We start from the raw sequence: 16,832 nt of genomic DNA on the forward strand, positions 1-16,832 counted from the left end.
ACTTATCTATGTTTTAAAGCATGAAATATTTTTCTTAACTGCTTATATGAATATTGATTTGATCAGGTAGCAAAAATAAAAATAATGATTTCTTTCTTATATAGTGTGATTTTTAAATTTAACTTTCACTAATATTGTTAATAAAATCCAGTAATCAAATACAGGGTGTTTGGACCCTGATCTTACAGTAAATGCTGTAGTGCTAGGAGCTCAGAGATAGTTATCTTTAAATATGAAGGGATCAGCAGCACATCTCATTTATTATTGGCACCTCCTGCAATTTTAATTAAGGTGTTATGATCACTCATCATACGCTGAGATTACACAGAATAAAATTGTTTCTGTGGTTGTCCCTTTTCTTTGTTGGCTCTGAATTATTTTCTCTTCTACATTCCATTTCTGCTATCATTTCTAATATCTCTGCCTCACCACCACATCTTAAAATATGATATAGGATCCATGCTTACGTCTAAATGTGTCTATACTAATGATGCTCCACTTCCAAGTTTTAATACAGGGTTTAGAGAGAAATGGTTAGATTTAGTAACTTTTGAACCTTTATAGGGTGTCTGCACATTTGCATTAAAATATTAATGTATGTAAAATACAAAATCTGTACTATTTTCCTTTTGTGACAGAATAGGGTAAATATTAAATACTTTTTAGGTGGGAGACTAGAGAGAGAGGTTACTATCTAACATCTTGAACTATGAAAGTCAAGAATGTTTTAACTAGCACAATCCACTGGGGTTCCTGTTCCTCAGGTCTCCGTTCTGATTATAATTGTGGGATATTCAAAAAGGTTTACTTTTATGATTGAGCTTATTATTAGTGTGCCTGTTTTTATGTTATTCTCTGGGATTGGGGGGAGGAAAGGGGAAATACACATTTAGTGAGAGCTATTCATTAGCCACCATTGAAGGAGAAATTGAACTTTAAAGAATCGATCAAAAATTCTCTGGTGAGCCTTTTATTACTATCTTGTCTTGAGCCCTTTTTTTAATGACATCTATTATCAGATTGAAATGGCGATTGAGACGCTGCAAAAGTCTGACGGTCTGTCCACTCACAGAAGCTCTCTTCTCAACAGCCATGTAAGTTGCCTCTTCTTCATGTAAACTAATCTCTTGCTTGTTCTGCATGTGTTGCTTGCTTCTAAATGCTTGTTTTATTTATTTACTTATTTATTTTGCTTCTTAACCTTCCTTTCTCAGCTGCTTATGATCTCTATATCACTTAATGGCATTTTTGTACAGTGGACTAGCTAAAAATAGAGCCCACAATATACTACTTCATTAGGATTTTGTACTGTTTTGGTACAGATATAAACATCCAAGTTAATAACAAGCTGCCATGACTGATAAAAAGTGGCTGATGATTTAAATTTTGCTAGTGTGGTATTTGTTTATAATGTTATGAAGCAAATGTTTGTAATCTGCATCTTCATGTCTGAGATGATGAAATGGTTGTCTCTATTTGTATGTCCAGTAATATCCTTTAAGTGGAAAAGCGTTAATGCCAAACCCAGTGATAAACTGTTTAAAATGATGTATTTAACAGTGGGCAGGAAACAGCTCTCCAGAGGAGCTCAGATCCTAAGACTTAAATAAAAATAAGTCTGGGCCAAGAGAAGAAGTGAGGCTCTAAATAAGCCATAAACTGCTAATAATTGAGATAAAACAGTATTATTGTTGTTACTATTTCTTAAAGCTTTTAACCATTACCCAGATGCAGTATCACTATAACACTGGTGAGGATAAGCAAGTGATAACCATTTGTGAAACTATAAACATTCTCATTAAATGTTCAAATTTTGGGGAATCAATGAAAATGGATCGCAAATTATTTTGTTATCATGATTTCTGAATATATGAGGAAGAGTAAATAGACCTAGACTTAAATCTGTCTAGACAGTTCTTTTGCTAAATTATTATCAGTAACAGTATAATAAGAATTAGAGTTTTCCCTCCCAACCGACAATGAATTCTTAGAGATAAGTTATTTTTAATTCTTCCCCATATTTTGTGATGGAACAGTCCAAAATTGGATCACACAAATGAAATAAAATATCATTTTTTTCAATAAACCTTAGCTTATAGAAAATGTTTTCGTTATGCTTTTAAAATATGTGGATTTTCAAACATTTAAATTTTATATTCCAACATAACACAAAATACTTCGTTATGTTCTTACATATTTGTTTTTAGATGAATTAGTTTGTTTTTTTTTGTTTTCCCAAAGGGAGGTATCATGGCAAATAAAAACAGGTTAATGCACTTGGAGAATGACTACAATTTTGGTGAAAATTATAGATTATAAATTCTAAAGTAATATATATTTTGGCCCTTCTTTTGAAAGTTTAAGGAATATGATTTTCCCCTTTCTGAACATTTGTATGCAGTATATCACTCTTTTATATCAATATGTTTCATAGGTATATTCCTGCTGTGTTGGCATGAATCTGTGGTTGTGTGTAAGGCTGATTTACTATATACTATTAGAATGTTTGTTTCGGGGAGGGGGTGAGGACCACCTGGTGTATTGTTATGAAAATGGCAAGTGTCGAAAGTGTTGTTTATTTTGGTCAAAAATGTGCAGAGGTATAAAATAAAATTCCTTAAGTTTCCAGTTACTTTTTTGAACTTTCAGACATCTTAGAATTTGTGCTTTGATATTCAATTCACATGTCATTTTCATTTGAGATATATATTTTAATAAAATATGTGATGTGCTTAATTTAACTTGAATTAATCAAATTAATTAGTCTTTTATGAATAATAATGTGGATATAAGAAAATTTTTTCTTGTATGTTTTGATTTGATTTTTAAACTTTTCAGATATTTTAAAATTGTTATTCTCTTACAAAATTCATGAAGCACTAATGTTAACGAATGTGTGTATTAAGCTGCATAAACAGTAGAGACATGTTTTTTACTCTATGGCTTTATATTTTTTATCACATAGCATGGCAACTCTCCCATACTGTTTACAACTGACAGAGGCCTTTCATTGTATAGAAAGATGGGCATAAATGTTGCTAATGCAGTGATAATCTTTCTCTAAATATCCTGATTCATTGTTACTACACCTCTGAGGTACAGTTACTTTTACTTGAAAACAACACATTTATAATCAAGTCTTTGGAAATAAAAATGATTCTTTAGATGGATATAAGTAGTGAAGAAGGAGTCAGTGTTTCTGGTGACGGTCAGGTTTTGTTTTTATCTCAACAGAAAAAAAAAAGGTCCTCCTGTCTTTCTGTCCTTGGAAAGTTAGTGATGCTCCTAATTTTTGTTAGATTTATCCAAGGAATAAGCTACTACATGCATTCCAGTTAATAATCACCTGGTGAGGGTATTTTAAATTCTGTTAAACTAATTGGTGATCTTCAGTTGTATAAAAAACATGTGTGAAGTGTTTTCTTTTTAATTTAAATATGGCTAACAATTTCAACGTTAATAAACTGGAAGTTACCTTTATCCCTTCCTATATATGACAAAGAAATATTTGAGGTTTGTGGGATTCTTTGAAGTGGACATGAATTCAACTTTATGATGGTAGTTCCCTGACATCAGTTTCTACAAAGGACCGATTTCATCAGGCAAAACTTAGGAGAAATTATCAATAAGTTGTGTTCCATACTTACTAGTCATGATTATTGAGCTGAAAGTCATTGTCATTCTATTTTGCAACATGGAATAGAATAGATTTTCTATTTTCTCGTTATATATTTGATTATTTGCAATAATTCAGGAGTCTGTTATTAGAGTCAAATAAATAACCCCTGTCAGTATAATCCATCTTGATTGCTTCATTTTTCACCTCTCTTTGTACACATTTGAAGATGGAGTGAGGTATTAAACTTTATATCCTTGTTCAGCATATTCTTAAGAATATTTTGTACTGCTGCTCTATTTTTATCATCATCATGCTGTTATCATGCAGGTCAAAATACATTTACAACTTGCCTTTTTCATATCCAACCTCACCAGTGACTGAGTACAGTTACATTGAATGCCATGTTCTATTAACATTATTAACATAATGGCACTTATTTCAGTAATAGCATCATACAGGCAGATGGTAAATATTTATTGACAAGTGAAAATTCTAAGACAGTAAAGATTGATATGTTTTGTCCCCTGATAACATCCCTGGTGCCTAGAACAGTGCCCGATACATAGTAGAGTCTCACTAAATATTTGCTAAATGATTAAACATAGAAAACAAATAATGGATGGGAAAAGACCTTATCTTACCTTCAGTATTATAAGTATCTTTGCCAATCGTGTGTGCATTTATTTGGGGACTCATACGTGCATCCTTTGTTATGAAGTGTGCTTCGGTTAGGTGTATGTGTGAGCCTTATTGATAGACAGGGTCTTTTCCCTGTATACCATTTGAATGAAAGAATGGCTGGTCTGTCATTTCCTCATGTGGAGCCTTTAGTTTATTTAAATATTTCTAAGTTTTTTGGCATGTGAAAATGTTATGGGTAATGATGGGTGGTCTTCCTAAATGGAATTAGAATATCTTAATTCTCTTCATTGCAGATTTAAGTTTATTTTATATTCCTTCTCAGTTATAATTAATATAAATTGGTATTTAATGGTTATACGTATCCAATTTGGGATACTCTGGATTATAAATTTAAATGCAGAAATGTTCTTAAGTTAATTGTCCCTAAATTTCATGTAACATTCTTCAGCTTGTACATTTAAAAAATTCCCTTTAAAATATATAAATAGCTTTAGGCATTTATTTTCACATATACCTTTCACAATTGAGCAAATAACGGTTTCATCAGTTTTGCATTTTAGCTATTGAAATATATTCAGCTCAAAGCAAAATGTTGTTTTATGCTCACTTTCCCTTGACTTGGCTGTGTTGTAAATATAAGTTATGATGAAAATAAGACCTGTCAAAATGCATATCATCAGTGAACTGAACTTAAAATGAATCCTAATGGATAATAATCCATCTGGGAAAAAATGCCAAATGTTACATTTAGATGTTAATTGGTGAATGCAATATGTATTTTTTTTTAATTTGTCAATCAGTATTTCCCTTTGGGAAAAATAGGAACTGTTCATCTTTCTTAATCTACTCTGATTAATACAGATTAAATGCAAAGGTTGAAAGATGCAATTATCTTGGTTTCGACCCTTACATGAATTTGTTAGTTCATTAGTAGAATACTCAGGTTTTAAAGATAAAAGTTAAAAGTTCCTGTGGTATTTCATAGGCTTTCAAAATCATAAATATAAACAAATATTTTTAAGACATTTTATGAAGGAGTAAAAGAAATAGCAATGGTTTATTTCTAAATTAGTAAATGTTAAGGATATTGAATTACTGTCCAAATATATTTTATTAAAGACAAACCCAAGGAAACAATGTATCTTATAACAGGCATTAACTTCCCTGGGGTAACACGCGGAGTAAATGCCTTCAGGTTACATTTAACTGCCCAGTTTCCCTTATAATAAAAATTAGTCCTTTCTTAATACTGTTTTAGACGCAAAGATCTGACTTAAAGTTTCATCACTGTGTCAAAACTCAAAGGTTAAATGCTGGCATGTAGAATGTAGATTATACTCCTCAGCTAAATTTCAAAATCATGTATGATAACTCCTAAACCAATTTCTGCTTACACAGTGAGTTTCTAGGAGCACTGCCCTTGTATGTACAGCTGTTGGCAGGCTTCCTTGCTGGAGCTGTCATGGCCACAGCAGAGCCACCTCTCATCCTTCAGGGCTTTTACCTCCACTTGACCTCCCTGTGCTCTTCCCACGAGATCTCCAGGCTTCTGGCAAGGAATAAGAGTTCCTCTTCCTGCAAACAGGGCACAGGGAACAAAGCCCAGCTTTGCTGCTATAAAACTTTATATATATCCACTAGAATATCCACCCTTGTGAAATTTTTCAAACCACTAATGATTTTGTGTACATAATATGTGTATAATTATGTATACACATATGGATGTGTGTGTACATACACAGACACACAAATACATATTACAAATAAACTCAGATTTTTAAAAACTGGACTAGAAATGAAAAATAATCATAAGAATGTAGAACTATATAATAAAAACAATGTTTGCAAAACAGCCAGTACAAATTGAGTGACTTGCTTAAGCCACTTTAGAGAACCACATGGCCAATCCAATAAAAACTTAGTTTTCTCCAGGTTACTCACTGGGGGCTTAAGTAATATTATTTAGGCTTATGAGTATTTTAAGTCAACCTGTGCTGTAATTATCTTACTATTTCTGTGGAAGCTTTTCTTTGATTAAGAATGGCCTGATTAACATTTTTATATGTGCAAACATATCTTTGGACTAAAAGTATTTTATGTTAAACTTTAATTTTGGCACAAGTTTTCACTTTTACAAAAGGCAATTTATGTTAGTACCATTCAAATATTTTATTATGGATTTGTTTTCAAATTATTTTATAGATTTTAAAAATTTATTTAAAAGAATTCTCTTGATCATGAGATAGTAATAAATTCTCATTTTTAGATATTTATCTTTACTTTTAAGTAACTAAATATTGCAAGGAGACTAGTAAGCTATTAAGGCAGGTTTTTGAAATTTTAATTTGTATCTGATTAAATAAATTATTTTCATTTACTTTATATCTTATTAAAAGTATTTTACATCAGATCTGTTGTTGTTATTTGTATACTTTTGGTTATAAAGTTCACATTTAAAAATTGATTATTTTTCCATTTCTGAAAAAGTCCTTTAAACCAACACTTCCTATACAGATATATGTTCTGTTCATTAGCAAAGGGATAAATATTTGATGTTTTATTGATTTTTATTTTTTGATAAATAATTGTGTCATTCTGGCTTTGACAATATGTATTATTATGTGAGGACACACACATATATACATACAAACATATCTTTGACATTTTTAACTTTGACATTTTACTGGCATTGTATGTTTCATGCTTGTGGATGGGGGTACTTCATTAGTTCAGTTGCAAAATATTACTGTTTTTCAAAAAATACTTATAGTTTTTAATACATTTGCCCTTTTGTAGTATTTTCTTTATATTTCTTGATCTCAAGGAATTTAAGTCCTTGTAGAATATTCCTTTATATATATTTTGTATTTTGATACTCTTTATTTACTTTATATCCTTTATATATTTAGAATACCAGTGGAAGGCTCTATCTAGTGCATGTACACAAAACAAGAGTCATTACTTTTGTGCAATATGGTTCACTAGAGCTGTCCTAACAGTATTAAGTGTGGAGACAATGCTTTCCAATCCCAGTTATCTTACTGAAGCACGTGGATAAAATATGTGAAACAGGTTTAATTTGCCATGTTTTATGTGTTGTCTCCATCAGTTGTGCTCATAATCAATGAAGTCTTAAAAATTTAAAAAGGAGTGCTAAAGAGAGGTACTGACCCACTGTTGTAGGCAGAATACTAGGCTGAGCTTTAATAACTGAATATCCCAATCAGTTTACCTCTTCTCTTTACCCTAAATAAATATGTATATGTGAACTTTTTCTATGTGTCATGTAGAATATTCAGGAATCATGTGTGAATGCCTCCAGAAAAGTTGTTTACTGACAGTAAGGTTACAAATGATTCATATCAAAAAAAATTCTTAATTTTTTGACCATTATAAAAACAAATGCTTATTTTGTATAATCTTTAAAAAAATGTTTAGGGGATTATTGTATATGTTCAGAGGCAATAGGTATATTTAAATGTATTGATATGCACATGTGCTTCATAGAGAACTTAAAGGCTTCCTGACCAGAACATTAATTTTTATTTTTTTTTAAAGTACTCTGCTCTGTCCTTTAGGCTTAGTGGCCGTATTTTCTAAGCCAACATCGATTTGGGTTTAATGACATAAGTTTTAGTTACATATAAATATCATGTATGACTATTTGAAATTGAAATGGTTCTGGAATATTGTCTTGGTTAAAGGAAAAAAATTTTAAACATTTTAATGGTCTTTTTTATTAAGATTCTGAAAGTGTAGGTTTGAAGTTTGATCACAAATCTTTATGTAAGCAAAATGGAGAGATGCTTTAGTTTATTTGACTGTCCATATTATCACTTTTAGTATGTGATTGTGAATTACCGGAGGACGGGGGGGAGGTCACATTCGTTTTTGCATCTGGTAGGCACCTAGCACATTGCCTAGCTAATAGTCGATGCTAATAAAGGGATTCTTTTACTTCCATAACTTATGTTTAACTTGAATTGCATGTAGAATATCAGCTTTTTATCACACTTCATACATATGGCATGGAAATTTGGTTTAGACAAGTAATATGTGTTATATATGCTACTTTTGTAGCAATAATAACTGATATGTGAGTCATTAGGGAAATGTGTTGGAAACTATATCAGGCCCTGAGACAATTCATGTATGGCCTTAAGAAAGTTATTTATACCTATTTCAATTCTCTTTTTGTAAATAAGGGCTCCCCAGGTGGCACAGTGATAAAGAATCCGCCTGCCAATGCAGGAGATGCAAGAGACCTGGGTTTGACAGTCCATGGGGTCGTGAAAGAGTCAGACATGACTGAGCACGCATACACGTTTGTAAATAAATAATGAACAGATTGATGATTTAATTTTACTAACATTGAAACTCGGTAATGCCTAGATTTGATTTTTCTAAAAATTTCTTGCACATACTGTACTTTCAAGATGATTTTTTAAAAATACACACAGGACAACATAAAACTTTATTTTCTTAATTTATTTTTTAATTGGAGGAGAATTGTTTTACCATGTTGTATTGGCTTATGCCGTACAACAACTCAAATCAGCCATAATTATGCAGACATCCCCTTCCTCTTGAGCCTCCCTCCCCTCCCTGAATCCCATCCCTCTAGGTTATCAAAGGGTGCTAGGCTGGGCTCTCTGTGTTCTATAGCAACTTCTCACCAGCTGTATTACACGTGGTAGTGTATATGTGTAGATGCTGTGTTCTCCGTTCCTTTCACTCTTTCCTTCCCTCACTGTGTCCACAGGACCATTCTCGACATCTACGTCTCCATTCTTTCCCTGCAAATAGGCTCATCAATACCATTTTTCTGGATTCCATATATCTGTGGTTATAGACAGTATCTGCTTTCTTCTTTCTGGCTTCACTCTGTGTAACAGGCACTAGGTACATCCACCTCATTAGAACTGACTCAAATTAGTTCATTTTTATGGCTGAGTAATACTACTCATATATATATAGTAATACTACTATATATATATATGAAAACTTCTTTATCCATTCATCTATAGATGGACATCTAGGTTGCTTCCGTGTCCTAGCTATTGTAAATAGTGCTGCAATGAACACTGGGGCACATGTGTCTTTTATTTTTTATTTTTATTATTTTTTTTAGAATTGTGGCTTTCTCAGGGTATATGCCCAGTAGTGGGATTCCTGGGTCATATGGTAGATTTATTCCTAGTTTTTTAAGGAATCTCCATACTGTTCTCCATAATGGCTGTATCTGTTTACATTCCCAGCATTGATATAAGAGGGTTCCCTTTTCTCCACATCCTCTCCAGCATTTATTGTTTGTAGATTTTTTTTATTATGGCCATTCTGACAGATGTGAGGTGATAACCTCATTGTAGTTTTGATTTGCATTTTTCTAATCATTCGTGATGTTGAGCATCTTTTCATGTGTTGTTGGCCACCCATAAAACTTTAAAATATGCACTACAGACTGACAAAACATTGCTTTACCAACTACCATTGTAGTGTGTCTTCCAAAATTATGAAAAAAAACATAGAGAAACTCAAATGATTGTAAAAAGTGATCCCTTTTTTTAACACATAATTTTTTAAAATCAGTGCCTAGCGAGTTTCTTTCTGGGGAAGAAAAGACTGAAAATTTTCCTTACTGCTTGTAGAATTTATCCCAGTAGATAATGCTGTTATTGTATTATCTTGTGTAAGTAAATTAGATAAGTAAATTAGAATTCTATAAAAACGAATAGAGCCTTAATATAAAAATTTATACAAGGCAGACTGCTGATTATGTGTTGTAACAAACCAGCACTGAAGACATATTATGCACCATGCTGCCAGGCTTGGTGATATGTTTATTTCTGTAGCAATTATAAATTATATTTATAAGCAGTTAATGGGATTATTTGAATTCCTTGAAGAGGTTTTTATCTCCAAAATAGGAATCCATACAAGGAAAACTAGTATGTCTGTATAGATGCTTGAATGTTTGAAGGAATGGACATGGTCTGAGGTCAATAAATGCTGGTCAGCTATCTAAACTTTCAAGAGTTTTCACATTCAGATTACACAGGCCTCCAAATTGCAACAGTTTCCTGTCATATGGTTTGAGGAAGATCTACGTGTTTCTCTGTGTTGTAGTCGCAGTGTCTTAGAGGCATTTTGGTGAATGATTGGGTTTCTCTGTGTTTACCCTGTCTTGTTCACACTAGCTCCAGTGGCTGTTGGACAATTACGAGACAGCAGAAGGAGTGAGCCTTCCCAGAAGCACTCTGTACAACCACTACCTACGACACTGTCAGGAACACAAACTGGATCCAGTCAATGCTGCTTCTTTTGGAAAACTAATAAGGTCAATCTTTATGGGGCTACGAACCAGGAGATTGGGAACTAGGTTAGTACTAAAACATAATATAAACTAACCTCTCTTTTTTAAACTATAGTCATTCAGTATATTGTTTGGGCAAAAGTATTTGATTACAGATAATACATTATGAAAAAAAATTTTAAATTAGCTCAGTTTATGAAAATCCTCAGGAAAAGGGAAGGTCATCATTATTCACTGAAAACTGACAATACAGAATGATGTCTTGTCCTAAACATCCAAGTAGCAAAGATTTGAGAAAAACTGATTCTCAAATCACATAGAAATGAACAGACCAATGCAGGAGACCCTGGTTTGATCCCTGGGTTGGGAAGATCCACTGGAGAAGGGGTATGGCAACCGACTCCAATATTCTTGCCTGGAGAATTCCATTGACAGAGGAGCCTGGTGGGCTATAGTGCGTGGAGCTGCAAAGAGTCACACACAACTGAGTGACTAACACTTTCACTTTTCAAGCTATTAATGGAAAATTTATATATGATGCTTTGAAAATCAATGTATACCAACTTTTTTCTCTTTTGGAAAATAAATGTACTAAAGATGAGGAATAAAGTGACATAGTAAGTAGAAAACCATGTATCTCTTGATTTGCAAGATTACATTGAAAGATCTTTATAAATAACTCTTCTATTTGCATAGAGTAAGAAATTAAAGCTGAGTTATTCGTGTCACTTTTGGAGGCGAATTAAAAATTATTTGGTGAACTTACAAGTTTTGGATGTTTGAAGCTCTCAGTTAATGACATTGTCCTTTATAACCTTTTATTAGCTTTTTTAAAACTCTTGATTTTGAAGCCATGCATTTATGGAAGCAAAAATTTAGTATGGTTCCACTGCAAGGAAATCAATAATGTGAGGAAGACTCTTAGAGTTTCTCTGTTTCCTTCTTTTGGAAATACATATGAGTGTTTTTATTAGTCAAAATATGGTGAAAATAATACTTAAAACTGCAGAGCTTCATTTTACTGCTATAATTTTTTACAAATTATCATAATATATTTTGACTAGCTGAGCAGAGTCTTATGCATGCTTCTGATTTCTTATATCTTATGAAATCTATATTTAAAAGTATAAATGTAAAGATGCTATACAATATATATAAGATGATATACCTTTAATGAATGATAAGTCACAGCCCTATAGTATTCTAGCAAAGAGTTTTTAATAATCTTAATAAAATAAACAGAGCCTTTGTAATTGACTTCAATGTAAATTTATACAGAAAAAAGGAATGTGACAGTTCTATGAGGATTATAAGGTCTGTATGTATTCAGAGTGTGAATTATTCCTTTCTGTTGCATTTTAAGTGATTGTACAGCTTTCAGATTGCAGAAGGTTCTGTTCTCTTGTAAATGTATTTTCTTCTATCTGTGCTTCAAAAGAATAGTGTATTTTAAACTGAAGAATATGATTATTTGTTCAGAGTAAAAGAACTAGCTTCCTATCACTTGAAAAAGTCTTTTTGTTTTGCTAGTATTTTTTTTCCTGGAACCACAAAAATCATTATTTGGGGACCTAATCTACTATATCCTAGCTGATGGATCAGTAGTTATGCATACTGTGCCAATATTTTGAATCTCTGGGCTTTATTCAGCATTCTAATAGCTGTATTGTTGTGCCTCTTTTGTTACTGAAAGGGATTTCAATGAATCCTATTTTGAGGCTCCATTCAAGCTTTGAAAGGCATCTTTAAAATAGAAGAGGACAAAATTGGGGTTGTTTGGGTTTGCGAATGAGTGGAATCCATACTCTAGGCTCTATAAGTACATATTGCAATATTGCAGCTTTTACTTTCTATGTTCTTTTCTTCCCCTTCGCACTATATAACAGTTGTGTCTCCTGTTCCTTTTAAAATTGTATGTAATGTTTGAAATTAGAGATGGAAAACAAAGCCTAGAAGAATAAGGAGAAATGAAATCCTATGGAGAAAGTTTAAACAAATACTGTGTTATGAAGATAGCAGGACTCTAATGTGGAAAAGCTGACAATGGTAGGGGTGAAGTACCAGGGACTCTTTCTACCGTGGAAACAGTTTTAGCATTTATTTTCTATGCCTAACCCAGGGAACAGAAAGAAAATCAGTATAAATCATGAGGCAGACCAACTCAGATACTTTTTTTTCTCGAAGCAAACCATATGTGAATTGTTACTTGCTGCTGCTAAGTCGCTTGCGACCCCATAGACGGAAGCCCACCAGGCTCCCCTGTCCCTGGGGTTCTCCAGGCAAGAACACTGGAGTGGGTTGCCGTTTCCTTCTCCAATGCGTGAAGTGAAAAGTGAAAGGAAACTTGCTCAGTCGTGTCCAACTCTTTGCAACCCCATGGACTGCAGCCTACCAGGCCCCTCTGTCCATGGGATTTTCCAGACAAGAGTACTGGAGTGGGGTGCCATTGCCTTCTCCGAATTGTTACTTATCCGTCAATAAAATTATCTGGTGAATTCATTCAAACCAGAACCAGACTGGTTCTCAAGTTTCTGGAGCTAAGTAAATGATGAGTAAAGTCATCATGTTTCTGCTGCTGCTGCTGCTAAGTCACTTCAGTCATGTCCGACTCTGTGCGGCCCCCTAGACGGCAGCCCACCAGGCTCCCCCGTCTCCAGGCAAGAGCACTGGAGTGGGTTGCCATTTCCTTCTCCAACACCGTGTTTCTAAACAAAGGTAAATCAAAGGGTAGCTTTTGTTACATCCCATCTCCAAATTAAGTTAAAACAAGACCACAGAACATACTGATATCCCGATCTCCAGTGGCACAGAAAGAACCACCTCCCCACCAACTCACCCAAAGTGCTGATTTATAGGAAACTGAAGAAAAACTACTGATAGATACTTCATGTATTTTGGGGTCTCACAAGAGCGAAGTCATTTTACTTTGTAACTTTGTCATTGGCTTTTCCCTCTTGTTCTGCCGTTTGTGGGGGAGAACAGGGCTAACTGAGTTTGTAGTATTTGTTTGTTTGTTTTTGTATTTTGCTCTATTTGGCAGAGGATATTGGAGAAAAAAATCTAATGTCTACAAATGGAAGGCATTAAGTTTTCCTACTGGTTTATTTTGCTATAGCTGTGTAGGTATTCAAATACCTATACCGATAACTATGTAGGTATTCAAATTGGTAGTCTACTTTTTTAGACTACCAATATTATTTATATAATAAAAATTTAATGTATTTTCAAATATATAGGGTTCATCTAATGTATGTTCTTGAAGCTTGGAAGTAAAATTTTGTTTTATTTTTATATAAAATATTGAATCCACACTCCACTTGCATTTTTTTTTTTTTGTAAATGAAGAAAAAATTGGAAAGAGCACTGATGGCTTGCTATATATAGACTTGTGAAACACTACTATTTTCTATTTGCAAAAATTTACATATTTAAAATGTTATTTTTGAAAGAATTTGCAAATTTCATTCAGGGTAAAACTTCGTCATTTCTAATAACAAATATGGTCTTTCTCATGAACATGAGGAAATTGTGACAATTTTTTATCCAGGTGGAAATTTGCCATTTTCACAGAGAAATTTCTCCATATCTGTTGTGACACATCTTATTCAGCCTGCAAAACTGATATGAATCCATAAAAACAGAGACTAATAAAATATGTTTTGAAATCAGTAGGATTAAATGCTTGCTTTTTTAGGTTTCAAAATATTAAATAATAGACTTCACAACATTTTGTGTCAATGAAGTTATCTTAATCACCCCTGCAATAATAGAACTAGAAAAATACAGGACTTCTCCAAGAGAGAATTAATATTTTTTTCCTCTTTGTTCTGCATAACTACTTTATAGTAAATTCTTACTGTGCAGCCCTTTATCCTGTTAGTGAATATCCTGTTAATATAATTTTCTAAATTATAGCTAAAATATAAATTTGAAAACAGTTAATTTAAATCAAACAAATGGAATGTGACTAATATTTAAGCAAAAGTTTATAAGGAAAGATTTTCCTTAGGGCCTTGAACTAATTGATTCAGAATCTTCTTTTGATTCTTCAAATGTAGCCGCCATAAAAATATACAGGTGTCCAGAACAGGTAAATCATAGATATATAACATTAAGTTTGCCTTTACCTAATTTTTACAAATATGAAATTAAATGGAATCCTATATGATTGATATTGACTTGACTGACTTTTTTGTGTCTCTATTTGCTGTTCTCTTAACGAAGAGGAAACTCCAAGTACCATTACTATGGGATTCGTGTCAAGCCTGATTCCCCTCTTAATCGCCTCCAAGAAGATATGCAGTATATGGCTATGAGACAACAACCCATGCAACAGAAACAAAGGTAGACTTTGGGATTGTCATTGACATATCAAAGTTATGGGTTTCTTTAGCTGTTTCATTTTTTTTTTTTCTGAACGAGTAGAACAAATACCTAAGTGTGCAAAAATGTCACTATTGTTGATACGCTTTCACTACAGACAGTTCTCAAATATAATTTAGAATTTCATTCATTCTGTTTTCCAAATCTTTTAAAAATTACTCATCAAACAGCCTGTTTAGTCCCTTTAAATAAACGTGACATCCCAAACTATTCCAGTAAGGAGTCTAAACACATGCTATAAGAAGCATCTGGAGAAATTTGTTAGTATTCATGAGCTTCTTGTTAATCTGCACGTTTTTAAGTCATTCTTTTTGACAGTATAAATTCTTGCAGAATGTTTGGGACTTCTTGCATTCTCTTTGACTCCAACTTTCATAAATGTAGAATTGTAAATATTAGGGCTTTAAGATATCTCAAGCATTCATGAATGGATGGGTGGATAAATAGAGTTATAGATCTTAGAACTGAAAAATAGATCAGTATAGTCTGCCTCCTCAGCCTTGTGGCAGTCAAAGCACTAAAACCTCTGGTTTAGTTTGTTTGTTTGTTTGTTTGTTTTTTTCAGATAAGTCCCAGAGAGGTTAAATGATTTGCACAAGCATGTAAAGTTGCTACATAGCCAAAGGCCTTCTGTCTCATGTGACTTATATCACAGTTTGGAGTAAAATGAAAAATCTTTCCCTCTTTACTAATATAGCTCAGTCATGGCAGTTGTTTCAGTTTTTGTTTTCAGTTGAGCATGCAATATTTGATAGGGAAAAGAAGGACTGCACATAAGTAGTCTGATGATCTACGTCAATCTGCTTGATCCATTGATCTGGGATAGTGAGTCATCTTGGCAAGACCTCCTCTGCATCATACTAGCGAAAGCAGATGCATTAGTTCTAAGTTACTGCTGGAGAAAAAGGATACCATGCAGTGTGCTCATGCTCAGTCATGTCCAACTTTTTTGTGACCCCCATGGATTGCAGCCCACCAGGCTCCTCTGTCCATGGAATTTTCCAGGCAAGAATAATGGAGTAGATTGCCATTTCATCCTCCATGGGATCTTCTGACCCAGGGATTGAACCTGCGTCTTTTTCATTGGCAGGCGGATTCTTTACCACTGTTGGACCTGGAAAGGCCATACCACGCAGTAGCCCTTTATCTATTTGGTAACTGAGCACCGGTTGCATCTCTACCATGTGCTAGGTCCTGAGTACAGAGATAAGACATAGTTCTTACCTTTGAGGAGTTAAGAAATTAGATGACCAGGTCATGAGAATTTTTTTTTTTTTTTAAGGTAATGCAGCCTGTGTGCATGCTGTCACTAGTCCTGTCTGACTCTTTTCGACCCTGTGGACTATAGCTCTCCAGGCTCCTCTGTCCATGAGAGTCTCCAGGCAAGAATACTGGAGTGGGTTGCCCTGGCCTCCTCCAGGGTATCTTCCCGACCCAGGGATTGAACCCATGTCTCTTATGTCTCCTGCATTGGTTGGCAGGTACTTTACTACTACTGCCACCTGGGAAGCCCTTAATGCAGCCTAAGAAATGCTAAAACAAAGCTTTGATCAAGGAACTATTGGAATACTTTGCCAAACTGTTTGAGCAAAGTCTTGGAAAGGGAGGATTGGAAAGTTTCACAAAGACGGTGCTTTTTGAGTAGGGAATTAGAGGGATCAGAATAAGAGAAGAACATTTAGGCAGAGGGAATAATGTAAACACATATACCACTGAGGCATAAAGTCCATGATATCTCTGGTGAATACACTCTGATATGGTGAGGCTGATATTGCAGGAGGAGAACTGAGAAGATTGGGTCCTTTAGGGTTAAGATTAGACTTGAGTGAGAGATGGGATTTTAAAAGTAGTTTGGATCACAGATGAAGGGATTTG

The 16,832-nt window shown here is 33.8% G+C and overlaps 1 protein-coding gene across 6 annotated transcripts in view; it reads left to right on the forward strand.

Moving 5' to 3' along the window:
• Window positions 1-16,832, forward strand: part of RFX3 (regulatory factor X3) — a 342,491-nt gene that overhangs the window by 245,615 nt on the left and 80,044 nt on the right. For 5 of the 6 annotated variants that reach the window (XM_025281551.3, XM_025281552.3, XM_044939910.2 and 2 more), the window contains 3 exons: window positions 1,020-1,094; window positions 10,459-10,640; window positions 14,799-14,918. In XM_025281551.3, the coding sequence (XP_025137336.3) occupies window positions 1,020-1,094; window positions 10,459-10,640; window positions 14,799-14,918 (377 nt within the window). The remainder of the gene's footprint in view (window positions 1-1,019; window positions 1,095-10,458; window positions 10,641-14,798; window positions 14,919-16,832) is intronic. The other variant, XM_044939912.2, reaches the window with a different exon arrangement.

The sequence above is a fragment of the Bubalus bubalis genome, chromosome 3 (assembly GCF_019923935.1).
Source record: "Bubalus bubalis isolate 160015118507 breed Murrah chromosome 3, NDDB_SH_1, whole genome shotgun sequence".
Classification (NCBI taxonomy): domain Eukaryota; kingdom Metazoa; phylum Chordata; class Mammalia; order Artiodactyla; family Bovidae; genus Bubalus; species Bubalus bubalis.